Here is a 27,984-nt window from a genome sequence, read left to right as displayed (position 1 = left end):
GTCCTGGGATGGAGCCCTACACCTGGTTCCCAGCTTAGCGAGGAGTCTACTTCCTCTCCCTCTGCCTCTTCCCTTGCTTATGCTGTCTCTGTCTCTCCCTCTCTCTCTTTCAAATAAAAAAATAAATCTTTAAAAAAAAAAGAAGAAGAAAAAGAAGACTGCCTGTGTGGCTCAGTTGTTCAGTGGCTGCCTTCAGCTCAGGTCATGATCCTAGGGTGGTGGGATCGAACCCCACATCAAGCTCCCTGCTCAGCGGGGAGCCTGCTTCTCCCTCTCCCACTCCCCGTGCTCCTAACTCTGTCAAATGAAAAAAGTTTTTAAAAAATTGAATTAAATCTAAAAAAAAAAACATTTACTTTGGATTGTGGGGCAAATGGGGGAGTCAAGACTGAAGACAGAAAGATGGGTAACATCCAGCACAGGTCTGGTGTACAGTAGGTACTCAGTAAATAGTGATAGCACTAGTAGTAGTTATTAATATATGTAACCCACATGCTCATGGTGGGTCTTTGTCCCAGGAACTACCTTTCCACCTGCAGTGGAGTTCCAAAGCCCTCTCCAAGATTTCTGTGAATTCTTAGGATTATAATCTCTTAGTCACTTATGCCTTTAAACTCCTCCTGCTACTGGAATAATTCTACTCACAGACTTATGGATCTTCTCCCTATGGAATGTGCTCTATCTCTTCTCTGATGCATTGTTCCCGACATGACACTCAGAAGCCTACTGTACTTTCTTTCAAAACCCACTCTTAGGAGTCATTTGTATTTCTATTAAATTTTACCGACATGAAAGATAAGAGTAAAAAGACGATAGAGGTGGGATTTATATCATAGAAAGAAAATAATTCCAAACAGAACATTATATACCCTTGTTCCTCAAACTCCATTAGCCACACCATCATTGTGGCCTTTGTCAAAGATGAAATCAGACACTGGTTAAGGAGGTAAGGATAGATTTTTTTTTTTTTTCAGTAATAAACTACCGCCATAAGGAAGGGAGTCCAGTATGACCTGAAATCAACTTCGTGGAAACAGAAGGCTGGAGACTTTTGAAAGGCAGGGATGTGCTTACAGGAAGGCACTGGGGAGCGCTGAGGATGGGGGTGATCCATGTGACTAAGCCATCTGGGCTTGCTAACTGGAGCCTAACCAGGGAAGAAACAAACTTCTATCTTTATGACCAGAACTGGTGGTGCAAGTTAAAACAAGGCCCTCACCAAAGTTAGGCCTTTATCTTCCCACTCAGGAACTGGGATTGAAAGCCATGATTCTCTCCCTGAATGTTTGCATTTCAAAAAGATCTCTCTTCCATCTTCAGAGAAATGGTTTAGGATGGTAGATTTACATCTTAAAGGCAGAGAAAATATAATTGCAAACTTTGTAAAGTAACTGCTGTAAGAAAGGGCTTGGGATCTATCTGACTACCACCAGAGTTGGGACCGGAACAAACAAAATTCTCCCAGTGGCCTTGACCCCTCTAAGAGGTCCTGGGGTCATTCTAGGGGATGTGACCTTGAGCTGTTAGGAACTAAGCTAGTGTTCAAGTGTCTAAGTGTGTGTAGATGGGAGGTGTGGGGGATGAAACTGTAGTTTGCTGATCCTCAATCTAAAAAATATACCTAGAATTGAGCTTGTTGGCTTATGAGGTATGAACATCTTCAACTTTACTGGATAATACCAAGTTGTTTTCCAAAGTATTTGTAACAATCTGTATGCCCATCAGCAGTAGATAACAAGTCCAATTGCTTTTAATCCTTGATATCATTTACGTTTTAAATTTTGCCAACCAGGTGACTATAAAAAAATGTATTGTCCTGATTTCAAACTATATTATAAAGCTATAGCAATCAAAACAATATGGCATTAGCATAAAAATAGATATATAGATTGAAGGAACAGAAGAGAGAGCTGGGAAATAAGCCCATACATATATAATTAATTAATTTATGACAAAGGAGCCAAGAATATACAATGGGAAAAGTGTCTCTCCTTAATAAACAGTATTGGGAAAACTGAATAGCATATGCAAAAGAATGCAACTGGACCCTTATCTTACACCATACACAAAAATCAACTAAAAATGGACTTAACTTAAACATTCAACCCAAAACTGTATAACTCCTAGAAAAAAAGGCGGGGGTTAGCTCTCTGACATTGGTCTTGGCAGTGATTTTTTTGGAGATGACGCCAAAAGCACAGGCAACAAAAGCAAAAATAAGCAAGTAGAACTGCATCAAACTAAAAAGATTCTGCTCGGAGCACCTGAATGGCTCAGTCAGTTACGCGTCTGCTTTTGGCTCAGGTCATGATCCCAGGGTCCTGGGAACCGTCCCGCATCACATTGCATCCGGCTCCCTGCTCAGCAGAGCATCTGTTTCTCTCTCTACCTCCGTGGCTTCCCCTGCTTGAACTCTCTTCCTTTCTCTCTCTCTTAAATAAATAAAATCTTTAAAAAAAAAAAATCTGCCCAATAAAGGAAACAATCAATAAAATCAAAAGAATGGGAGAAAATATTTGCAAATTATATACCCAATAAAGGTTAATATGCAAAATATGTAAAGAATTCATAAAATTACAAAAACAAACAAAAAACAGACAACTGGATTATAAAATGGGCAAATGACCTGAATAGACATTTTTCCAAAGATGATATACAAATGGCCTACAGGTATATGAAAGGTGCTCAATATCACTAATCATTAGGGAAGTGACAAAACTGCAATGAGATGTCACCTCATACCTAGCAGCACAGCTGTTATCAAAACATCAAAAGATAAGTACTGGTGAGGATGTGGAGAAAAGGAAACCTTCGTGCACAGTTGTTGGGAATGCAAATTGGGTACGGCCATTATGGAAAACAGTATGGAGGTGCTTCAGAAAATTAAAAATAGAACTACTTTGTGATCCAACAATCTCATTTCAAAGTATATATCCACAGGAAATGAAATCACTATTTTGAAGAGCTGTATCTACACTCCCATGTTCATTGCAGCATTATTAAGGAATAGCTGAGATATGTAAACAATGTAAATGTCCATCAGTGGATGAATGGATAAAGAAAATGCGATATATATATGCACATGGAATATACATTGTAAATATACAATGGAATATTATTCAGCCTTAAGAAAAAAAGGGGCACCTGAGTGGCTCTGTTGGTTAAGTGTCCAACTCTTGATTTCTGCTCAGGTCATGATCTCAGGGTTGTGAGATTGAGCCCAACATCAGGCTCCACACGGGGCGTGGAGTCTGCTTAAGATTCTCTCTCCCTCTCCCTCTGCTCCCCATTTTGCTTGCATGTGTGAGCCCTTTTTCCCCTCTCTCTCAAATAAATAAATCTTAAAAAAAAAAAAACCACAAACCCTCATGGAACTGCATTCTTCCAATATGTGCTAGTGGGTGAAGAGGTAATGAATTAGTGTAGTGAACATGAGAGGAGGGACAGATTTGAGAGGGATGATGATGAGTTCATTTGGGGGCATACTGAGTTGGATTTGAAGCAGAGAGAAAAAGGAGCTAGATATATTGATTTTGGAGTCACGAAGAATTAGGACTTTTGAGTTAACCAGCTGAAAGAGATTTGGATGGCAAGTTGGTGCTGGCTGTTGGCAGGAGACCTTTGCATAAAGCTGCCTAACCGAAGAATCAGAGGCTCACGAGAACCTAACCCTGTATTTTCCTGTATTTCCTCTAGTAGCAATGATTAAGTATTTGCTAATACCATGTCAGTGGTGACTTTATAGAACATAACTACCTCAAGTAATGAGAATCAGACTGTATATTTCTCTGTTTTTACTTTTCACCTTTCTTACATAAATGTTCAAATTTTCTTTGCAATGTTTTTGTCCTCAGAATATATTTCTTTGGGACGCCTGGGTGGCTCAGTGGGTTAAAGCCTCTGCCTTCGGCTCAGGTCAGGATCCCAAAATCCTGGGATCAAGCCCCACATCAGGCTCTCTGCTCAGCAAGGAGCCTGCTTCCTCCTCTCTCTCTCTGCCTGCCTCTCAGCCTACTTGTGATCTCTGTCTGTCAAATAAATAAATAAAATCTTTAAAAATAAAAAAAGAATATATTTCACCAAAAATAAACAGAGAACTGTGTTCAATAATCAGTTTTTTTCTGTGATGTTATAGTTTCAATTTAATGCACAGTTAGGTGTATTAATTTGGATGTGCTTTCAATTTTAAGTTTACTTTTTTCTTTTCTATTTTTTGAGTATGTAAAACATAAATAAGTCTATGGTTGAAAGTCTTACTAGAAAGAAAGCCTCACTCCCATCCTTTTCCCCTACTGTCCTTTACAATTAGCCATTTGGGGGCTTCTGGGGGGCTCTGTCCATTAAGCCTCTGACTTTTGATCACAGGGTGGTGAGTTCAAGCCCTGCATTGGGCTCAAGGCTGGGCATGGAGCCTACTTTTTTTAAAAAAGTGAATATAAAATATAAAAAGTGAATTAAAAAAGTGAATATAGTCATTTTTTCAATGTCTAGTGTAACATTCAGGTTTTTAAAAACAGAAAATCAAGTAAATACATAGAGATGTATGTATTCTTATTTCCTCTCCTTTATCATACTTTAAAAAAAAAGATTTGTCCATTTATTTATTTATTTATTTGACACAGAGAGAGAGATCACAAGTAGGCAGAGAGACAGACGGGGGGAGCAGAGAGCCTGGTTCAGGGCTCGATCCCAAGACCCTGAGATCCTGACGTCAGCCAAAGGCAGAGGCTTAACCCAGTTAGTCACCCAGGCGCCCCATCACACTTTTAAAACAGTTACTCTTGTACGCTGGAAGTCACTGTATATCAGTACTTAGAAATTGTCCTCGCGTTTTACAAGGCTGCGTGTTCACTTATAAGCACTCGATGGTTTTGTTCAACTCATTGGAGCAAGCGTTTTGAAGTGCAGCCGATTAACAGTGAGTGCACTCGCTGGAATCAGACCACATCACTTACCGAATGTTTCATCTTGAGGAAAACATCTACCATCTTTGCGTCTGTTTTCTCACCTGTCAAATGAAGGTGTTGAAAAAACAGCCCAGCGTCCCTTCAGTTTTATGAGCAGCACTATAGTGCATATATTTCTAGCGCTTATGATTTTACATGGAACAAAGGAAGCCCTCAACTTAAATACAAAGCAGGATGGGTGGGGATGGTGGTGATTTGCAGCAGCTTCAAGTGAATATCGGGGAAAACCCTGTGGAAACACAGACTATTTCCAGAGCCTGTGTGAAGCCGAGAACAGGAGTACATAGGGGCCCCCGGGTCTGAGCCGGACGGGAGTCCCGGAAAATGTGACGGTAGGGCAGGGACGCGCTTGGGATAGGGAAATGCATTCCCTACCAGACACCAGGTTAGGACGCTTTCGCTCTCCAGCCTCCCGGCCAAAAAAGAGTGCGGTGTCGTTTCCCCCTTTAGCCCACAAGACCGCGGGCTACAGCCGACCAGGCAGGCACCCGCGACTGGGAGCTCTCAGCCGCGGAGCCGGGACAGCGGCGGAACTTGAGGGTTCCCAGCCTGGGCGGGGTCAGGGGCCGGGCGAGCCGGGGCGCGGATAGGGAGGCGAAGGGGGCGGAGCAAACACGGGAAGGGGCGGGGCCGATGCCGTGGCGCCAAAACGCGAACATGGCGCCGGAGCGGCTTCGTAGCCGGGCGGTCTCTGCCTTCAAGCTGCGCGGCTTGCTGCTCCGGGGGTGAGTCTTCCCGGGGCAATTTACGAGACGGGAGAGCCAGGGCCAGGCGACCGCGCCGAGCGCCCGTAGGCGGCTTGGCCTTCAATCTCAGAGACCCTTGAAAAACTTGAAGAAGTGATATTGATCTGGCAGGGTCTAAAGGCTGCGATTCCTTCTTAGATTTCCCCGAGTCGAAAACGTTTCTCCCAGGTGGGATGTGGCTCTCCTCCAGCATGTGGCCCGTGGAGCCGGAGAAGCGGCGGTCTGTGTCGCGGCAGCGGTTTATTGGCACTGCGACTTAGGCATTTCTCAGCTCCCCCTCCCCCAAGTCTATGCCTTAGCAAAATGGGGGTAATAACAGAGCGACTTCACGTTGTTTGTGAATCATCAGTTGAGGGACGTGGGAAAGCCCATATGCGTGTATATAAATATACCTTATTTTGTGAAAATTGTGAGCCCTCCCCTTTCTCAAATTTGGGTCAGGTATTATTCCTGAGCGAGAATTCCTAGAGAGTGAGTTAAAAAGTGGGTAAGTTTGAAGCACATTCCTAGATCCTCCTCTTCCCCCTTAAACATTCCCTTTAGAACTTATTTGATAGGTTTTCTGGCCGTAATCATGTTTTCCTGTACTTACAGAACTCACTTTTCTAAGATTTTTCTCACTGAATCTGTTTTGTTTTTTAGAATACAGTATTTTTTCGATACATATTTAAATACCTGCTGGATGGAATATACCTTTTTTTGTCCCAGGTTATGACTGCATTTGCCAGTGTGTGGAGAGTTTTTTGGTTTGTTTTTGAAATAATGAGTTTTATGAGCCTTTTAACTTTGCTTTTGGTTTAGCGGTGAACAAGGGCAGGAGTGGATATGCCCTGGGAGAAAATAATGAATTTTGTTCATTTGATCCCTAACATTTTGCAGATATGAGCAGTTGATCAATTAACGTTTCTTTCTCTTAGAATTTGACCTAATACTCAGCTGTCATTCATCAACTAATTTAGTCAGAAATATGCTGAAATCCTGTCTACACAGGATCTGGGCCAGATCGTGTATAGCTTTACAGGGTTTGGTCCATCCTAAGATCACTGTGCTGAGGCAAGGAGTACAAGAGAGGAAGACACTGTGGAGCTTGGGGAACAGATAGCGTATTATTTATTTATTGCTGTGTAACAGATTACCCCAAAATTTAGAGATTTAGAGGTTGAAAACAGCACACTCTTTATTATCTCACTTTTTCTGTTGGCCAGGAATTCAGGCAGGCTTAGCTGGGTTCTTTTTTTTTTTTTTTTTTTTTTTTTTGACAGAGATCACAAGTAGGCAGAGAAGCAGGCAAAGAGAGAGAAGGAAGCAGGTTCCCTGCTGAGCAGAGAGCCCTATATATATGATGCATGATGCGATGATGCATGATGCGGTGCTCAATTCCAGGACCCTGGGATGGGGACCTGAGCCTGGGATCATGACCTGAGCTGAAGGCAGAGGCTTTAACCCACTGAGCCACCCAGGTGCCCCTTAGCTGGGTTCTCTTAGCTTCAAGGTCTCTCATAAAGCTGCAATTAAGATGGGGTCATCTCAAATGTCTGTTGGGCAGGATTTGCTTCCAAGTTCATTCAGTGGTTGGCAGGATTCAGTTCTGCCAGCACTCTTGGACTTGGGCCTCAGTCCTTGCTAGCTATTGGTTGGAGGCCACCTTCAGTTCCTTGCCATGTGGTCCTCTCCAACATGGCAGATTCCTTCATCAAAGCCAGCAAAAGAAAGAGTAAGTCAGAAGTCACAGTCTTCTGTAACTTAACCAAGGAAGTAATATCTTGTTTTAAAAGTTTTACTTTTAAAATTACAGTACAGGAAAATGCTCCATTACTTCTACTATAGTCTATTGTTAGAAGCAAGTTACTAGGTCCAGCCCATACTCAAGGCGAAGGGCTGCACATGGTTGTGAATACCAGGAGGCATGGATTATTAGGGGTTGTTTTAGAATTCTGTCTACCATGGATATTAAGTAGTTCATAGTTATTTAGTTTCAGTTGTGAAAAGGATCCCAAGAAAGAAGTGCTCTGGTAATGTATAACATTGTAACTACTCTAGAATTAAAGAAGGACTTCATTAAAGAAGTGGTTTGAGCTGACTGTTCAAGGATGAACAGGACTTGAGTAGGTGAAGAAAAGAGCGAGGAGAAATGACAATATAAAGGCCCTGAGGCAGAAGACCACTGGAGGAGCCTAAGGAGATTTGCCAGGGGCAAGATCCTGTATCCTAAGAGCTGTCCCACCATTCACCCAAAATGTGTGTGGTTTTTGGGACTCACCAAATATCTGTGGACCACCTTCAGGATGCTTGGCACTCTGCCAGAGGATGGCACAATTCTAGTTTCCAAAGAGCATCATCCATGATAAATTGGAGAGTTGTGATACCCACACATGAAACAATCACTGAGCAACCCAAGTTAAGAACAATTAGTGTGATGACAATAACAATAACGTTAAGTTGAAGTTGTATGCTACAAACAGAATGGCATGCAATTAGTTGATTGTTTAGACAGTGTTCATTCTGAGCCCTATAGGTATTTAAATCAGGGATTCATGTGGGTTTTTTTTTTTTTTTTTTAAAGTTTGGTCTTACTGGGTTCTTTTGGAGCAGAGGGATTCTTGTGATTTCAATGAGTGTTGCTTCTATGACTATATTCATATATCATAGTTTTTTTCCTAGTCTAATTTTCTAATTTTAAGAATGAAAACAACAATGAAATTACTATAATTTACTTTAAGTAAATGCATCAGCAAACCAATAAATATATACTTAAGTGTCTGTTATGTTCAGGACATTGAAGCAAATGAAGTCCTGCCGTAAATGTAAGGTACAAAGCTATTGTGATGTGTCAGATCTGAGGTGTATAGGAATTTTAACAATTCATAAGGGAGGAGAGGTTGCAGCAGGTCTAGAAAGCCTTCCTCAAAAAAGATGTGATTTGGGGCTTTAAAAATGGTTATGTTGGCTGGGGAGAAATGGAAGAATTTGTTCAGAAAGGAGTGGAGAGGTGAGTACTGCTTGCAGTGAAGAGTGAATAGATTTTAGTTTCAATGACACATTGATGAGTGTTTGTCAGTTTTGGGCATAAAACTTTGAGCCTCGGTGACCAGTGGCCTGCCATATCTTTTCTTTCCATTCAGGGAAGCCATTAAGTACCTCACAGAAGCTCTTGAGTCTATCAGTGAAGTAGAGCTTGAAGATGCACTGGAAAAGATCATCGATGCTGTTGAAAAGCAACCGTGTAAGTGACATTCTCTGATAGCTCTTAAATTGTTAATATAGTTCTATATCCTCGATTACATTTATAGATTTCAGTGGAAGTTGAGGATTCCATATGAAGATATTACAGGGTTATGAGACATACCCATGGTAGCACTTCTTCCCAAGGGGTAACTTCTAGTTCCATTGCAACTTCAGGACTTTCCCCAGAGACTCTTAAAGTTCTTTCCTCTCATGGAGCTGTCTCGGCTAGCTGTCCTGCACTTTTGATCTGATCCTTACAGTCACTTTTGTCTCTCTGCATACCTACTACTTTGTCTTTTTTTTTTTTTTAAGATTTTATTTATTTATTTGTCAAAGAGAGAGCAAGAAAGAACGCAAGCACAAACAAGGGGAAAGGCAGGCAGAGGGAGAAGCAGCCTGATGTGGATCATGACTTCAGCCAAAGGCAGACACTTAACTGACTGAGCCCTCAGGCGTCCCCCTACTACTTTGTCTTACTTAGGTTTGGAACTCCTAAAAATTTTGGGGGGAAAAAGAATAAATGAGCAGGGCTAATTCTCCCTTCTGGCTTCAGCCTTTCTCAAGGGATCTTTTTATTAAATATTTAACCTTTTACCACAAACATGGACCTACAAAGGAGGAATGCTCTTCTTCTAGGCGCAAACATCCAGTGTTTCTAGAGCACTGAGGGACAGAAGCAAGTGTGGCTTGCTCTCAGGCATTATATTGATCTAGTTTCTTCGATTATGTAGGAAGACATACATTCCATGATAGACGAGAAATTACTGTTACGTCTTATTTTCAGTTGTAAAGGCAGAATATTAAATATACCTTTGCATTTAAAAACTGCTTTATAGTTGAAAATTTAGAAAATTATTACTTATGAGAAAGTAGTATATATTCCTTTAAGATGGTGCATAGTGTCTTACCTGAGAACATAGCAAATCGTTCAAGGGTGTCCACTCTGGAATCAGGCTGGCCATCTATACTTTCTAGCTGTGTTCTTGGGGAATTTATTCAGTCTCTCAAAGTTATACTTCCTCCCCTTTACGATATTAGCATATGAACAACAACTTATCTGTAAGGATATCTAATCTAATGGCATAATGCTTGTGAAGTACTGAGCGTAGTGTCACACATTTAGTAAGGGCTTAAGAAGTGGTAGCTGTTACATCTGTTACTATCATGCCTGTGGAAACACAGCATTGGTGCTGGAAAGTTCTACTAATGCAACTAACCTTACATATAAAGACTTCTGTAAGTGTTTATACAACTGAATTTATATTATTAGACAGTCTTTAGAAAAGTAAGGCATTTGGCTGTGTATTAGGATATTACAAGTGTATTTGAGTGTAAAAAGATGAAGGTTTTTGAGATATGGCTTCTGTTATTGTTCTGACCTAACCCTTTTTTTGTCCTAAAAACTATGTAATGAGAATCTCAGGGTTAGTCTTTGCAGATTATTTTTAGGAAAAGAGCTATCTGTGGAAATAAGTAATTTTTATGCCTGTTTCTAAAATTGAACTTTGAAATTCTCTTTTCAGTGTCATCAAACATGATTGAACGGTCAGTGGTAGAAGCGGCGGTCCAGGAATGCAGTCAGTCTGTAGATGAAACTATGTATGTGGATAAAATGAACTTCCCCCTGCTGGCAATATGAAGTGCTTATTTTAAATGATTTTCTTGGGGAAAGAATTAGTGATCAGCCTTTCTACAGTGGTTATTTCTGAGTGTTTCTTTCTTTCCTTTTTTTAAAAATTAACATATAATGTATTATTTGTCTCAGGGGTACAGGTCTGTGATTCATCAGTCTTAATTCACAGCACTCACCATAGCACATACCCTCCCCAATGTCCATAACCCAGCCCCACATCCTTCCTTGCCCCTCCCCTCCAGCAACCCTGTTTGTTTCCTGATATTAAGGGTCTCTTATGGCTTGTCTCCCTCTCTGGTTTCATCTTGTTTCATTTTCCCCTCCCTTCCCCTATGATCCTCTGTCTTGTTTCTCAAATTCCTCGTATCAATGAGATCAAAAATATGGAATGTGTCACGAATTTGTGTATCATCCTTGCACAGGGGCCATGCTAATCGTTGCAATTTTAGTATATGTGCTGCTGAAGCGAGCACTCTTAGTGTTTTTCTTTTAAGAGATAGCTTGCATTATAAACCTCATTAAGTGACTGATCTTTACTATTTTTTTCCTGGAGATCTGAGATTACAGTGTTGTTTATACCATTAGTAACTTTTGCCACTACCCGTTGGATCTGAGTTTATATTCTGTATGCTTCCAATAAATTGAATTTTCAGAAGTATACTTTGCTTTTGCTCTTAGGAAAGTGTAGGGTTCAAAGAAGTTCAGCAGCTTATGTTGGGTCCCATGGTCAGTGGCAGAGAGGGTAGAACCGTAGTTTATGATACTTTCCAGTAACTCATGCTATGAGAATTTAGGAATTTATATGGGAATAATTTTTTTGGGTTTCATTTCCAGATGTTCCCCCCCCCTTTTTTTTTTAAAGATTTTTATTTATTTATTTATTTGAGAGAGAGAGAGAGAGAGCATGAGAGGGGAGAAGGCGGAGCTGGGAGCCCGATGCAGGACTTTATCCTGGGACTCCGGGACCATGACATGAGTGGAAGGCACTGGTTTAACCAACTGAGCCACCCAGGTGCCCCCAAGTGTCCCTCTTTCTTTTCCTCTTTTGAATAGGATACTTCTTCCCAAATTCACAGGGTTTAACTGAGAGGAAACTGGAAAAATGGACAGAGAGTATTAGCTTTAATAGTTTTTCCCTCTTTGGGGCAATGGGGATAATTGACAGGAGTCATTACCATATTAGAGCTGCTAAGAAAATAGAGAAATTGAGGAATATTTATTTATTTATTTAAAAGATTTTATTTATTTGACAGAAAGAGAGAGAGTGAGTACAAGTAGGGGGAGAGGCAGGCAGAGGCAGAGGGAGAAGCAGACTCCCCACTGAGCAGGGAGCCCTATATGGGGCTTGATCCCAGGATGCTGAGATCATGACCTGAGCCGAAGGTAGACGCTTAGACTGAGCCACCACCCGGGTGCCCTGAGAAATTGAGCAATTTTAATTTTAACCTTGCAGACTCATTATTTAAGATACTAGGGTACGATGACATACCCCTAAAGCCATCAGTAGAAATTCAAAATGACTATATCGAAGTGGAAAGATTTTAATCATAAGTACGCATTAAAGTTAACCGTCGTTTCTTTCTAACTCTTTATATGCCACAGTTAGCCAATGCAGAGGTCCAGTGGGACTGAATGGTGAACAGTCTTTGCAATTTCAATTGTCAGGAAATTATTATATTATAGCATAAGAGAGGCTTTTGTTTTTATAGATGAAGAAGTGGCATGAGAAGTCAAATAACCTGTCAAGATTGACCCACTAAAAATGGTGGAACAGTATGTGGAATCTAGGTTTTCTTCAAGTCCACTGTTTCTCTGCTATCTCTACTAAATGTTACCACCAGAGTAGCAAGAACATTTTTGACCATAATCAGTCCCGGAGATAAACAGATAAAATTTTAGGGAAGATTTGTTAGATTGGAATATTTATGCAATAGTGCTGTGAATTTTTTAAAAATTTGGTTCAAACATGGTTACTTATTAACAATGTCTGAAAGTAAATTATTTTGTTGAATTTCTTTCTCTAACACTGTGTCAAGGATATGGCCAGTATTTTGAGGGTTCTTTTCTATTTTATACTTGGTTTTTGCATAATATTTTGGATTAAAAACTTGTTGGAAATGAATCGTATTTTTAAGTAATATTTAATAATTTAAATATTTTGCATAATATTTTAGATTAAAAACATGTTGGAAATTAATTGTATTTTAAATAATATTTAATAATTTAACCCACTGTGCCACCCAGGCACCCCAATAGGTGACATTCTTAATTAGAAGTTAACTTGATTATTATTATTATTTTTGCTTGAGAGTGTTGGCAATACTTTCTTGTCTCTGAGAGGAAAATTTTATCCCCATATTATGAGACTCCAAGAAATTTTGTATATGACCTGTGGAAAGTACATTCGCATACCATAAGATTATAATACAAGTTTTTATGTTCACTTAAGATTCTTATGTTTTAGTAACTCAAGTCTGTTTTTGTGGACTGTTTTTCAGAGAACATATTTTCAATATCATAGGAGCATTTGATATTCCACGCTTTGTGTACAGTTCAGAAAGAAAAAAATTTCTTCCGTAAGTATACCATCTGTTGATTTTAAGCTAATGTCAGATGTTCCGATGTACATTTTTCTCAGAAGGCATATAGTCCATGATTCATTTTTGGCCCACCTTTGTGTATTGTGATAGTTACAAATAGGCATTTCTTTTTTTCTAGTCTATTAATGACCAACCACCCTGCCCCAAATTTATTTGGAACAGCAAGAGATAAAGCAGAGCTGTTTCGTGAACGATATACCATTTTGCATCAGGTAAGCTGAGAGGGGAAAATGAGACTGTTGAAGCTTAGGTAAGACTCAGTGTTAATTAAAGGATAGAATTTTGTAGTCCAGCGCTTGTCATCCAATAGACTCTTACTGGACTCTCTAGGTTTGAAAACGTATGGGGGATACAGAAATAAAAACAGTTGTTTTTGTGATGATAAAAATAGCAGCTATCATTTACTATCTACTTTTAATGCGCCGAGCGCTGTGTTTAGCATGTTATGGACATACTTACCTCTTATAATCATTGCAGTGTCAGTGTATGTATAGATGCTATTATCCTCATTTTCCCATTATTTTAAAAAAATATTATTTATTTGAGAGAGAGCGAGTGAGCACAAGGGGGTGGGGGGTGGGTGAGCAGAGGCAGAGGCAGAGGGAGAAGTGGGGCTGATCTGGATCATGACCTAAGCCAAAGGCAGACGCTTAGCCAACGGAGCCACCGAGGTGCCCTACTATTATCCTCATTTTACAGATGAAGAACTGAGACTTAAATTTAAAAATTTGACCGAAGATCACATATAGTAAGTATAGACAGGATTCGAATCCAGTGTGTCCGACACGGGAGCCCATCCTTTGCCTATAGCACTATACTAGCTTCTAGCAGCTTCCAGTCTGCGACTTTAAAGACCTTTGCATGAACAAAATATAAAGTAGAATTTTGTATGTGCTGTAAAAGAGATACAAGCAGAATGTATTCTTTGGGAACAGCAGAGAAGCTTTCAGGGAAATGATGGCATTTGACATGGGCCTTGCCTATTTGGTCTCGTGGAAAGGGTGAAAAGGTGGTGCTAACAGTGTGAAGAAAGACAACAGAGGGAAAGAGTGGAGTCTTCCAAAAATGATGAGAAGGTGGTCCTTTCTGTGTGTAGAAGAAGGCTCATGAAGAAGAGTAGTATGGGAGAGATAGGTTTGGAAAGCAAGTGGGAGCTAGATTGTGGGAGCACCTTGGATGCTACTCTTGGCAGCTGGGACTCTGGTTTCTTTGTACAAGGAACCTTGGAATATCAGAGAGAGACCCAGTCACAGTTGGGTTTTGTGAGCACTTCTTTCCCAGCAGATTTTGGGATGCATTAAGAATGTGAGAGAAGGGCGCTTGGGTGGCTCAGTGGGTTAAAGCCTCTGCCTTCGGCTCAGGTCATGATCCCGGGGTCCTGGGATCGAGTCCCGCATCGGGCTCCCTGCTCAGCGGGGAGCCTGCTTCCTCCTCTCTCTCTCTGCCTGCCTCTCTGCCTAGTTGTGATCTCAGTCTGTCCAATAAATAAATAAAAATCTTAAAAAAAAAAAAAGAATGTGAGAGAAGACTTTAGGGAGTCCGTTGTATTAGTCTTGCTAGGAATGACAGCTGTGGGGAGAAGTGGCAAGGGTTGTAGACAGGGGACCGCACCAGAGCAGTGGAAGCCATTATTCATGGTGACTGAGTGCATGTGAAGAAGAAGGGAGAGAGCGAAGACTCAGATGATGAAGGTAGTAAGTCCAAGAGAGTAGGACAGTGGAATAATATGTTAACAAATAAGAAAAAGGGAATGTTTGGGGAAGATGATGCAGATGACTCAGATTCTGTTTCAAACATTTGAGTTAAGGTTACCAGTGGGATATCAGGTGAAAAGCATACCTAGAGCTGAAGAAAGAGGTCTGGGCAGAGAGAGAGATTTAGGGGGATCTGCAGAGGAGAGGAGGAAATGGAGTAGACCAGTAGACCCTCTGAGAAAGAGAGGCAGCCATAGGGAGGCAGTGGCTGAACGGAAGAGGAGAGAACTGGGGAGCCAGGCCAGGATGGTGTTAGATGGCAGAAGCAGAAGAAGATTTCAAGGAAAGGATGGGCAGTGGGAGGAATCCCCAAAAAAGGATGAAGAGGGTGAGCACGAGGGATGCCTATTCTCTCCTGCTTCCATCACCTACATGATGTTGCTAGATCAGTCTTCCTGACATGAAGCTCTGGTATTGTCATGATTTTGCACAGAAATCTTTCAAAAGAGAGGCTTACTGCCTATTGAATTAAATACAGATCATACTTAGTGGTTGAGATCCTCCTGCTGCATGTTTTTGGCCAGCTCTCTACTTTTCCTCTAGAAGTTCCTCTGTGCTGGAATAAAGAAGGAAATACAGAATTATTGTTCATTTCTTCTTCTTCTGTAACTTTGCTTATACTATTCACTCTGGATTGCTCTTCCCTCTTTTCTGTGCTGCTGAAATCTTCCTAATTTGGAAGGGCCTTCTTAAATTCCTCCTCTTTTCTGAACCTCTTCGTGATCAATTGGATGCAATCTCTTCCTGCTTTAAACCAGTGACTATGTCAGTATGTCTCCTACAGCATTTACTGGAGTTAACCCTGCCTTGCATTTTGGGTGTTTACCCTGTTATCAGACACTCCTTTTTATTTTCTCTGCCACATTTGGCACAGTGTTTAACATAGACAAGATGCTCAAGCAGATACTGCATTTCTTTTTCCTTTCTGCACTCCATCTCACGACCCTGAGATCATGACCTGAGCTGAAATCAAGAGTCAGACGCTTAACAGACCTAGCCACCCAGGCACCCCTTAAAAATTACATTTTAAAGCCCATTATATTATTTTGGGTGTGTGACTTATCCCTTCTGAGCCCCATTTATTCTTATCTGTGGAATAGATAATTTAATTATTTATTTATTCACATATTTATTGCAGTTATCTCTCTGAAAGCAAATCTGATTTTATTATTATCCCACTTTCAATATCTTTGTTTTCCAATGTCTATACAAAAACTTCCCGCTTGGCATAGAAAGTCCATACTGTCAGGGCTCTTTTACTGGAGATTACAGAAACTCAAACCAACTAAAACAGAAAGAGGCATTTATTGGCCTTTGGAGAGGTCTAGAGTTCCACCAGTTTCAAGCATGGCTGGGTCCAGGATCTTCCACGTCATGAGGTATCTACTTCTTTCCATCACCCAGCAATTTTTAAAAATTGATTTTACTTTCAAACAAGTTCTCCCAATGAGATGACAGAGGCCGCTATAGCCTCAGCAGCACTTGGAGAGGGAGCTGCCCTCTTCCAATAGTTCTAGCAACAGTTTCTTAGCAGCTCTTAGCTTATGGCAGTTGTCAACACTGAACCATTCACTGGCTAAGGGGTGGTGTACTTTGATTGATTAGGTCTTAGTGGCCAGTTTCTAGGAAGGGAAGCGGACACCAGCCCTGCCTAAACTATGTGGACCACAGTGGGGTGGGGGGATGGTTCCCCAAACAGAGGCTCCAACTCATCTCCTACCTTGTCTGACACTGCTTTGTACACCTCATGAGCCAACTCTACTAAACTTGGCATCACTTCCAAGTATTCTTTTACTCTTGTAACTCTTTCTTGTGACACATCCCTTCCTCCTCCTGAAATGTCTTGTCTCAGCCTCTTTTGGTTTCTTACTAGCAAAGTCTTATTTATCATTATGGTCTCATTAAGTGCCCCCTTCTGCCTGGGGTCCTTTGTTGTATGGTGGCCCTTGACTTTTCTCTCTCACAAACCCCGTGCCCTCAGGAAGGCACTTGGTTTGTTGTCCTTATATCCTCAGCCGAGAGTGCACTGCTGCCAGCTGCACAAATAGAGATTTTTCTTAAAAATGAATAAATAAATAAACAAATAAATAAATAAATAAATACTTTTTAAATTTCAAAATTACATTGCTAAGTATTTTATATTAAAATATGTGGGCTTTCAGATTTGTTGAGAATAGGCAGTAGTAACATTAGTTAAGGACAGTGTTTTGTCAGAGTATTACTTTAATGAATTTTAAATTTTTATTTTGATGAATTTTAGTTTAAAATGTATGATTCAGTAATTCATGTGAATCTTTCTTTTTTTATAGAGGACCCACAGACATGAATTATTTACTCCTCCAGTGATAGGTTCTTACCCTGATGAAACCGGAAGCAAATTCCAGGTTAGAACATTACCCTAATTGTTTAGGGGGTATAACTATACAAGTTAAATATTTATTGCTTAATTCTAATTTATTAAAATTTAAATGAAAATGAATCACCGGTAACTGTTTAACCAACTAACTGACCTGTGCATGCTCACTGTTAATAAAGTCCATGCCCTGGGTCCTGGGTGCTACAAATCTCTAATAGAAGCTACCACTCCCTTCTTTGGGACAGGCCCTGAGATGATGGTAGCCCCCAGACAGTCTCTGGCCACTGTCAGGGCCACTAACACAGATCCCTAATCCTCTTGGTCTATTTGCTGGATATGATATTGGCTTTCTGATCAACTATCAACATTAACATTTCTCCCCTCACTCAGACTCCAAAATCCTGGTCTTTGTTCCAGCCCATCCCTCTAGTGACCACGACACACTTAGCTAAAACGTGCTTTATCCCTTAAAGTGAAAAGTTTACTTAAGGCAGTAAGGAAATAACAATTACAAGATAAATGAGATGGCACAGACAGGCCACAGGGGTGATGGGAGAATGTTTTCTGTCACATGCACTCCTCCCACTTTTAAACTCCTATACCCTTTGTTCCCTTTCATTTCAGCAACATACATAGTCACTGTCAGGGTTTGTGGGGTCCAGCCCTCTGTTGGGCTCTGGGCTTAGCTCAGCATGGAGTCTGCTTGGGACTCTCTCCCTCTCCCTCTGCCCCTCCCTCCCTCAGTCTCTCTCTCCTTCCCACTCTCTCAAATAAATAAATAAATCTTTAAAAAAAAAAAAAGGAAAAGAAAAGAAAGGCATCTGGAAGGTTCCCCCCGGCCCTGCCCTGCTTAAGGAGGAAGAGGGCATGGAGGGGAGGGGCAGAGGGAGGTGGAGAGAGAGAGAGAGAGAGAGTCTTTTTTTTTCTTTAAATTAAAAAATTTTTTTATAAATATATAATGTATTTTTAGCCCCAGGGGTACAGGTCTCTGAATCTCCAGGTTTACACACTTCATAGCACTCACCATAGCACATACCCTCCCCAATGTCCATAACCCCACCACCCTCTCCCAACCCTCCGACCTCCAGCAACTCTCAGTTTGTTCTGCAAGATTAAGACTGAGAGAGTGTTGGGACGCCTGGGTGGCTCAGTTGGTTAAGCAGCTGCCTTCGGCTCAGGTCATGATCCCAGGGTCCTGGGATCGAGTCCCACATCGGGCTCCTTGCTCGGCAGGGAGCCTGCTTCTCCCTCTGCCTCTGCCTGCCTCTCTGTCTGCCTGTGCTCGCTCGCGCTCTCTCCCTCTGTCTCTGAAAAATAAATAAAATCTTAAAAAAAAAAAAAAAAAAAAAAAAAAAAAAAAAGACTGAGAGAGTGAATCTTAAAACGTCCACGCCCAGCATAATAGTCAGATTGAGAACGTAAATAATAGTGACAACCTTTCAAAATACTAATATAACTTTTTAAACAGCCTTCTAATTTGCAAGAGGTACTAGTTAAATGAATAAAACTCTTTTCTACATTTTAAAGGTAAATGCACTTTATCATTATCCATAGGTAAAATGAATTATTTACTCCTCCAGTCCATAGGTAAAATGTTCTATCTATCCATAGGTAAAATGTTCTAAGACTCCCAGTGGATGCCTCAAACCACAGATAGTACCACAACCTGTATATACCATGTTTTTTTCCTATACATACATCTGTGATAAAGCTTAACTCATAAATTAGGCATAGGAAGAGATTCACAACAATAATTAACAGAACAATTATAACAATATACTGTAATAATTATGTGAATGTGGTCCCTGTCAAAATATCTTATTGTACTGTACTCACCCTTCTTGTGATGATGTGAGATGATAAAATGTCTACATGTTGAGATAAAGTGAGGCGAATGTTGTAAACATTATGATGTAACTTTAGAGGACTACTCACCTTCTGACAATTCATCAGAAGGACCATCTGCTCCTGGGCCACAGTTGACAGAGGGTAACTGAAATCACAAAAAGTGAAACTGTAGATAAGGGGAAACCTGCTGTAGTATGGCATGAGGCTTGAGTCATTGTTAAGTGCCTGAGTTGGTATTTTAGCTTTTTATAGGATAAATTCTATTTTCTGAGTTTTATTTTATTTTTTACTGTTAAGTAGGTATAAATACTAAAATTTGCATTGAAAACTTTCTTATTTATAAAAAGATTGGTTTCTTCAAAAAATTTTAAGAATTTATTTTGTCTTATTTTAAGCTTAAAACAGTAGAAACCCTCTTGGGCAGTACGACCAAAATTGGAGATGTGATTGTTCTTGGAATGATAACCCAGTTAAAAGAGGTGAGTTAAACTTAGTAAGCATCCGACTATTGTTTTCAACCTCGGGACCGATGAAGTGCCAGTTACTATGGCGTTCCTGCAGAGGTACAGGGCCACACTCCTCGTGGAAGGCTCCTTCCTCTGTTAGCAAATAGCCTTTGCCTCCATGTTCAGCTTCCTGAGGAGACATCAGGAAGGAGTGTCTCATAACGGCCACCCATTAGCGTGGTTCAAAAGTAGTCCCCAGTGACCTCTGGTTGAGCCGGGAGGATGGAGGTTGTGAACAAGCAGGGCTGCAGACCACATCCTGGTCCCTCAGGGAGAGACACTGTTGACTCTCTCAGGAGGCCCGCTGGGCAGCCTGCCAGCGCTCCTCTTGCCCTCTCTGAATTTGCAGTGGTTTCCACATACCTGGGAGAGGCTATCAGGTGATGAATCTGAGGTGACCGGACTAGCAAATGGAAATGCCTAGACCAGGAATTGCTCATTTTTAAAAATCCACTATACTCTACTATGTTCTGTTGTCAGTGTTGTATTTTAATTATTTTGACCTAGTATTCATTTTTATGTAAATGTGGACATACTTCTTTTAACTTTTTTAGGGAAAATTTTTTCTGGAAGATCCTACAGGAACAGTACAACTGGATCTTAGTAAAGCTATATCCTTCATTATTTATTTGATTTAAGGTTTTCTTTATTGAGATTGATGATAGTTTTTTTTAAATTTTTTTTTTTTTTTTTTAGATTTTTATTTATTTGAGAAATCACAAGTAGGCAGAAAGGCAGGCAGAGAGAGAAGCGGGTGGAAGCAGGCTCCCTGCAGAGCAGAGAGCCCAATGCGGGACTTGATCCCAGGGTCCTGGGATCATGACCTGAGCCGAAGGCAGAGGCTTTAACCCACTGAGCCACCCAGGTGCTCCTTAAAATTTTTTTAAAGATTTTTATTTATTTGAGAGAGAGAGAGAGAGAGATCATGAGCAAGGAGGAAGGGCAGAGGGAGAGAGAAAAGCACACTCCTCCCTGAGCAGGAAGCCCAGTGTGGAACTCAATCCCAGGACCCTGGGATCATGACCTGAGCCAAAAGCAGATGCTTAACCAACTGAGCCATCCAGGTGCCCCTTCATTTTTATTTTTTTAAATCTTTGTTACATGAGTTGGGGATATTGCTTATATATCATTCTCAAGTTAATCTATGTGGGTTCCCACTGTAACTTACATATGGCGATGACGTAGCAATCAAGACCTAATCCTAGTCAGAGACAAGAAAATCTTTAATTCACTCTTATTTGGAGAATCCAAACAAATCACCGAGGAAGTTTAGAACGTGCTAAGAATGATCCATACTGTCACTACACCAAACTACGTGTTAGAATCAGACATGGGGCATTTAAACCTAAAATTTTTTAAGCTGTCATCTATTCAGTTTCAAGTATGAGGACTTTGAATTTATTATTTAGATAGGCCTTTGGGCCCAGAATGTGTATTGACTTTATCATCACCTCAATCACAGAAATATTTTCCTCAACTGTTGTGTACCAGTTCCACAGTGGCTTGTACACTGAGTCATGCTTTGTCTTAGCAGAAGGTAAGTCAGTATACGTTTTTTCCTGTCCTCCTTATGCTACCATAAAAGCATTTCTGCATTAGTTAAAATATATGAACATGGTATAATTTGGGAGAACATTGCTTATGAGTGCATACTTTTGACAACATTAAATAACTCTCATGGTGGTAAATGGGCCTGGGGTTTATTTTTCAGGTGATAAGAATATTCCAAAATCAGTGGTGATGGTTGTACAACTTGTGAATATACTAAAAAACCACTGAATTATATACTTTAAAGGGTAAAGTGTAATGACATGTGGATTACATCTTAATAAAGTTGGAAAAAAACCCCAGATTTTATATAGGGTCATAAAATGAAGCATTTCCTAATCTTTGTACCTTATCTGTCTGTACTCTAACATCTATTGTGAAGTTAAGTGGGAACTTTTACGTCTGAATCTATTTCTGTTTTGTAACTTTTTAAATATAGAACTAGACTCTCCTGGGCTCTGAAGCTGTCATGTAGCTTGATGGGACTGGCAAATTCTATAGTTAGTTAACAGAGGGTGAGACAAGAGTTTAGCATTTGTTTTGTGTCCCACAGTTTCTTCCTCTCAAACAAGAAGAATTGGACAAATAAAAGTGATTTATTACTTATCTTTTTTCAGGTTGGTTTGAAGATCAGGTGTTTCATGTCAATGCCTTCGGATTTCCACCCACGGAACCTTCTAGTACTACTAGGTATAAGATGTTTGACTGCAGTTCTGTGGGAATTTTGGAATTGTGACAGTAGTGAATGTCAGATAGGATATCATATCTCAGTTATTACAAGGGCTCAGGCTTTGTGTCAGATGCAAAGAGTAATAGACAGTGAGAGTTAGCAGACTAGGCTGTGTATGTAACTGAAAACTAGCACGTTGATTCCTGATGACTTGCAGTCTCATTTCCATGCCTTGGCTTTTTATGGGAAAGATTTCTAGTCTTCCTGTCTCTCTTATCTATAGGGCTGACGAGAAGTTCAACTGAAATAAGAGATAGGGAAACAGAGGAAGATAATTCTCATGTTACTCTAAAGCCTTGTTTTGTTTGCTACAGGGAGGCTCCCCACCTGCTAATTATTTATTTTAAAATATTTGCTTTAGTCAGTTTTAAAAGACTCAGATATAACCTATTAAGTATTTACTTACTGTTTTTGTATTTATTTTAGGACATTTAAATAAACTTGTTTGCTTTTCAAGTGTTACAAATAGTGTATTTTCATGGTATTATGTACACTGAGGGGGAAAATAACCTCATTAGAAATAGAAAGAAGCTAAAATTGTAAAATTATTAGAGAAACATCTCCAAAAAGGGGCACCTGGCTGCCTTGGTCAGTGGAGCATGTGACTCTTGATCTGTAGAGATTACTTAAACATAAAATCTTAAAAAAAAAAAAAAAAAAAAAAAAAAAAAAAAAAAAAAAAAAGAAAAACATCTTCAACAGAAAACAGGCTAGAGGCTAATATTGTATCATAATTACCTAGGGCATACTATGGAAATGTGAATTTTTTTGGAGGGCCTTCTAATACGTCTGTGAAGACTTCTGCAAAACTAAAACAACTAGAAGAAGAGAATAAAGATGCCATGTTTGTGTTTATATCTGATGTTTGGTTAGACCAAGGAGAAGTGTTGGGCAAACTTCACACCATGTTTTCTGGTAGGTGCCATTCTTTTCTACTCTTTTGAACTCAGTACAGGGGGTCGTGTCCTAAACACTAAATTGTTAAAAAAAGTATCTTTTTGAGTAGTCTATTTTCTTGTAAATGTTGATTCAGCAGTGAGCTATTTTAAATGAGACCACCTTAAAGACTTAAGTTTTTACATTTGAAAAATTACCCTGTGCGTGTATAATCATGAAAAATAAGAATTAGTCCTAAGTATAGTATAAGAATGGATAAGAGTTTGGGCTTTGGAGTCTGACAGAAGTGGATTTAAATTGCAGCCTGAGACCTTGGGCAGGTTACTTAATCTCTCTCTTAGCTTATAGGGAGGTTGTAAAAATCAAGCCATTGCAGGGCCTAGCATATAGTAAGTCCTCAATAAAGGGCAGCTTTGCTACTATTATTTAAAAATAATAGTTGTTGGGGCGCCTGGGTGGCTCAGTGGGTTAAAGACTCTGCCTTCGGCTCAGGTCATGTTCCCAGGGTCTTGGGATGGAGCCTGCACCGGGCTCTCTGCTCAGCAGGGAGCCTGCTTCCTCTTCTCTCTTTGCCTGCCTCTCTGCCTGCTTGAGATCTGTCAGTCAAATAAATAAATAAAATCTTAAAAAAAAATAATAGTTATGAAAATAAGTTATTATTAAGCTTGTAAGTTTTTATTATTAAAAATTCATGGTTAGGGGTGCCTGGGTAGCTAAGTGGCTTAAAGCCTCTGCTTTCAGCTCAGGATATGATCCCAGGGTCCTGGGATCGAGCCCTTGCATCGGGCTCTCTGCTCAGTAGAGAGCCTGCTTCTTCCTCTCTCTCTGCCTGCCTCTCTGCCTACTTGTGATCTGTCAAATAAATAAATAAAATCTTAAAAAAAATAAAAAGCAAAACAAAATTTTAAAAACCCCTCATAGTTAAAGGGTTTTTAGTCGGACTCAGAAACTGATACTCATTTTATTCTCTTATTTTTAGGTTATTCACCAGCACCTCCAACCTGCTTTATACTGTGTGGTAATTTTTCCTCTGCACCATATGGAAAAAATCAAGTTCAAGCTTTGAAAGGTATTGAAGGTCTACTGAATAAGTGTTTCTTCATTTATATAAACTAAACCGACAAGAAGTAATCTGTAATATTTTAATTTCATTCAAAAGATGTAGGATTGTATCTAATAAAATACAATTTGATATTTATGTGCATTCAAATTAAATTTTATATCCCTTTAAAATTTTAGATTCCTTAAAAACTTTGGCAGACATAATATGTGAATATCCAAATATCCACCAAAGGTAATGATTTCTACTGCTATTTTTTTAAAGTTTTTTTTTTAAACAAAAAATGAATTCTGTTTGATATCCATGATTATTAAGAAATGAATGGAAGAGGGGTGCCTGGGTGGCTCAGTGGGTTAAAGCTGCTGCTTTCAGCTCGGGTCATGATCTCAGGGTCCTGGGATCAAGCCCCGCATCGAGCTATCTGCTCAGCAGGTAGCCTGCTTCCCCCCTTCTCTCTGCCTGCCTCTCTGCCTACTTGAAATCTCTCTCTCTGTCCAAAAAAAAAAAGGAAATGAATGGAAGAAAAAAATTGAGAAAATTAGTATGCTATGAGAGAAAATTATCCTTACATTGTGATAATATGTTATACTGTACTAGAGATTTATAGTGAAAAATATTAAAAGGAAGAGTGATACTTTCAACTATATTTTGAATTTCTTGGTGACATTAAGTATCTAGAGCTACACTCTTCAATATGATAGTTACTTGCCACATGTGTTTCTTTAAATTTAAAGCTATATTATAGTTAAATATAATTTAAAATTCACTCACACTAGCCATAATTCAAGCACTCAGTAATTGGACAGTGTAGATACAGACATTTCCATCACTACCAAAAGGTCTGTTGGACACTGTTAGTCTGGAGACTTTTCATTTATTAAAATACATGAAATTTAAAAAATATTAAAAATTCATTATTGAATTAAAGGCAATAACTTGTTTTTAGACTGTTGGATAGTGTTACAGTAATTGTTTTTTTTTTTTAATGAATATGTTGAATTTTGCTGTAGTAGTCGTTTTGTGTTTGTACCTGGTCCAGAGGATCCGGGATTTGGTTCCATCTTACCAAGGTAAGTTTTGTTTAGGTTTTTCTAACAATAAAAAAAATAATACAATTCAAAGATATATTCTTACCACCTAAATTGTTTTTATAGACCACCACTTGCTGAAAGCATCACTAATGAATTCAGACAGAGAGTACCATTTTCAGTTTTTACTACTAATCCTTGCAGGTAAATATTACCATTTTGTGTTCTACTTTTTTTCCTTTCATTTCAAAATTAAGTTGATTCTTAAACTGTGTCTCTAAACTTTGACTACTATGAATAAAGAGAAAATTTCTCTTCATTTTAGGTTTCTTTTTTTAGGTTTTTTTTTTTTTTTTTTTAAGATTTTATTTATTGGGGCGTCTGGGTGGCTCAGTCATTAAGCATCTGCTTTCAGTTGAGGTCCTGGGATTGAGCCCCACATCGGGCTCTCTGCTTAGCAGGGAGCCTGCTTCTCCCCTTCCCATTCTCTGCTTGTATTCCCTCTCTCGCTGCATCTTTCTCTGTCAAATAAATAAAACCTTAAAAAAATTTTTTGAAAAAAAGATTTTATTTAATGTCAGAGAGATAGGGGGCACAAGAAGGGGGAACAGCAGGCAGAGGGAGAAGCAGGCTCCCTGCTGAGCAAGGAGCCCGATGTGGGACTTGATCCCAGGACGCTGGGATCATGACCTGAGCCTAAGGCAGAGGCTTAACTGACTGAGCGACCCCGGCATCCAGGTTTCTCAAAACTTTAAAAATATTTTAACATGATTTAATTCATTAATGATGAATTTAGAAGCTGAAAAACAGATGGAGATTTAAAAATTGATATACTCATCTCACATCCTTTAAGAAAAGTTACGGTGGAAAAGTGAAAAGATGTTGCATTTACTGTATGTATCGCTCACTGTAATCATAGGTTGTTACCCTAGTCCTTGGTTCTCTCTTTTCTGCCTACATTCACTCCTTTGGTGACCTATCCATTCCCACCTGTATGTTGCCATGTCAACTCCCAATCTGTTCTGTACCCTTATCAGAGTTTGTGGCACCTTTATCCTTCCAGTCACTCAGGCCAAGAACTTTGGGTTTCTCTCACATGTAGTTTTTCAGGAAGTCCTTGAAAATTTTGAAGGAAGACTTCAAAGTATATGCAGGACGTGACTGCTTCTCCCCACCTCCTCCTCTGTGACCCTCTACCATCTTCTCTAGCCTGGATTACTGTTACTAGTTGCTCTGGAGCTTTTCCCCCTGCCCTCCTTTTCTAGTCCATTCTTAACAAGGTGTCAGAGGGATCCTTTGACACACGGGCACATCACATCATCCTTACTGATCCTGAAAGATAGGACCCCCTCCTGCCATTCAGTGACAGCTCACATCCTCGCAGTAGTAGTCAGGCCCTGCCTGATCTAGCCTCCTGTTCCCGCTCGGATTTCCTCTCTTCCTCATTTATTCCAGGCACTACAGCCTCCTCTCTGTTCCTCAGACATGCCAGACCTTCTCCATCTCGGGGCCTCTGCTGTACCTGCTCCCCCGACCTGAACGGCATTCTTCCTCTGCGTATCTGCTTGATTGACTCTCTCGCCTCCTTCAAGTCTGTGCTCAAATCAGACTCTGTTACCAGCCTACCAGTTTTGATCATCCCTTTTCATAGCTCAGCCCTGTGGCCCTTCTCTCCTCACAAATGGTCCCTAATAGCCTATTTTTCTTTTTCCCATACACTTAATTATTTCCCAATATCCTTATATAGTTATGTTTATTGTTTATTTTCTCAGACTGCCCTGCCCCCGTTAGAATATAAACTGCCTGAGGACTGGGATCTTTTTGTTTTGTTCCTTCATCTCTAGAATGGTGCCAGACACATACGAAGAGCTCAATAGATGACTATTGAATGAGTGGATTAATAGATTTTAGCTGCATTTCTGCTATAGTAAACAATGGGAAGGGAGAATGGCTTTGTATCATGAAATATTTTGCCTTTTAAACTATCTCATGTTTATCATATTTTCCCTGAGGAATTCAAATTCAACTATCGTTTTCATTTTAGAATTCAGTATTGTACACAAGAAATTATTGTCTTTCGTGAAGACTTAGTGAATAAAATGTGCAGAAACTGTGTCCGTTTCCCGAGCAGCAATTTGGATATTCCTAATCATGTAAGTTGAGTCTTCTTTATTAAACTATCTTAAGAGTTGCATTATATAAAATTTTGTTAAGTCACTTAATAATTTGCCCTTTTATGTTTACTTATGGTTCAAAGTAATCCGAATATACTTTGGTCAGTAAGTTAATTTTTGTTACTAAGTCAGTGTTTCTCAACTTTCTTACTGAAGTCTGCCTAATGAGCAGAGGGAAACCTAGAATGAACAGGAAATTTCTTTGACGCTTCCTATTTTGCTTTTAAAACTCATAAATCTTACATTGTCCTTCAAAATATATGTATATTTGTTTTAAAAAGATGTTTCTAGGGCGCCTGGGTGGCTCGGTGGGTTGAGCCGCTGCCTTCGGCTCAGGTCATGATCTCAGGGTCCTGGGATCGAGTCCCGCATCGGGCTCTCTGCTCAGCAGGGCGCCTGCTTCCTCCTCTCTCTGCCTGCCTCTCTGCTTCCTTGTGATCCCTCTCTGTCAAATAAATAAATAAAATCTTTAAAAAAAAAAAAAAAAAGATGTTTCTATTCTTCACATTCATTATATGATACGTCCACATTAGGAGGATGTGTAGTGTTTATCTTGTAGCTTCAAGGTTCCCTGACATAAACTTGTTAATCCCTGGTTTCATGTACCCCCCCCCACCGTACCACTTTGAGAAATGTGAAAGTAGATCATACAGAGCATTTTTAGTATTTATTTTATAATATTAATGATTATGTAGGCTGTTTATCTATTCTTGGCATTACTCAAGCTGTGGAATTATTTTTAGATGAACATAATTATAATGAGTAGCTGAGTTTATTATACAGCTATAAATACAGTTGCTCCAATATGACTGGGGAGTAGCTTTTTAAAAAAAAAAAGATTTTATTTATTTATTTATTTATTTATTTATTTATTTATTCGTCAGAGAGAGAGAGAGAGAGAGAGAGCACAAG

The 27,984-nt window shown here is 39.7% G+C and overlaps 1 protein-coding gene and 1 pseudogene across 3 annotated transcripts in view; one reads left to right on the top strand and one right to left on the bottom strand.

Annotated features, from left to right (window-relative positions):
- The first annotated feature begins 5,596 nt into the window (after positions 1-5,596).
- Positions 5,597-27,984, top strand: part of POLE2 (DNA polymerase epsilon 2, accessory subunit) — a 29,005-nt gene continuing 6,617 nt past the window's right edge. The window contains exons 1-16 of one of the 3 annotated variants that reach the window (XM_032344147.1): positions 5,597-5,692; positions 8,836-8,936; positions 10,462-10,537; positions 13,070-13,147; positions 13,290-13,383; positions 17,235-17,309; positions 19,525-19,608; positions 20,190-20,238; positions 21,170-21,172; positions 21,801-21,873; positions 22,656-22,828; positions 23,790-23,879; positions 24,050-24,104; positions 24,881-24,940; positions 25,025-25,102; positions 26,943-27,051. In XM_032344147.1, coding sequence (XP_032200038.1) covers positions 5,601-5,692; positions 8,836-8,936; positions 10,462-10,537; positions 13,070-13,147; positions 13,290-13,383; positions 17,235-17,309; positions 19,525-19,608; positions 20,190-20,238; positions 21,170-21,172; positions 21,801-21,873; positions 22,656-22,828; positions 23,790-23,879; positions 24,050-24,104; positions 24,881-24,940; positions 25,025-25,102; positions 26,943-27,051 — 1,290 coding nt within the window. In that variant the 5' untranslated portion in view covers positions 5,597-5,600. Of the gene's footprint in view, positions 5,693-8,835; positions 8,937-10,461; positions 10,538-13,069; positions 13,148-13,289; positions 13,384-17,234; positions 17,310-19,524; positions 19,609-20,189; positions 20,247-21,123; positions 21,173-21,800; positions 21,874-22,655; positions 22,829-23,789; positions 23,880-24,049; positions 24,105-24,880; positions 24,941-25,024; positions 25,103-26,942; positions 27,052-27,984 lie in introns of all 3 variants that reach the window. The other 2 variants (XM_032344146.1, XM_032344145.1) reach the window with 2 other exon arrangements.
- Positions 10,949-11,044, bottom strand: LOC116592142 (annotated as a pseudogene).

Source organism: Mustela erminea, chromosome 5 (genome assembly GCF_009829155.1).
Source record: "Mustela erminea isolate mMusErm1 chromosome 5, mMusErm1.Pri, whole genome shotgun sequence".
NCBI classification, from domain to species: Eukaryota; Metazoa; Chordata; class Mammalia; order Carnivora; family Mustelidae; genus Mustela; species Mustela erminea.
This window is presented reverse-complemented; position numbering and strand designations above follow the sequence as displayed.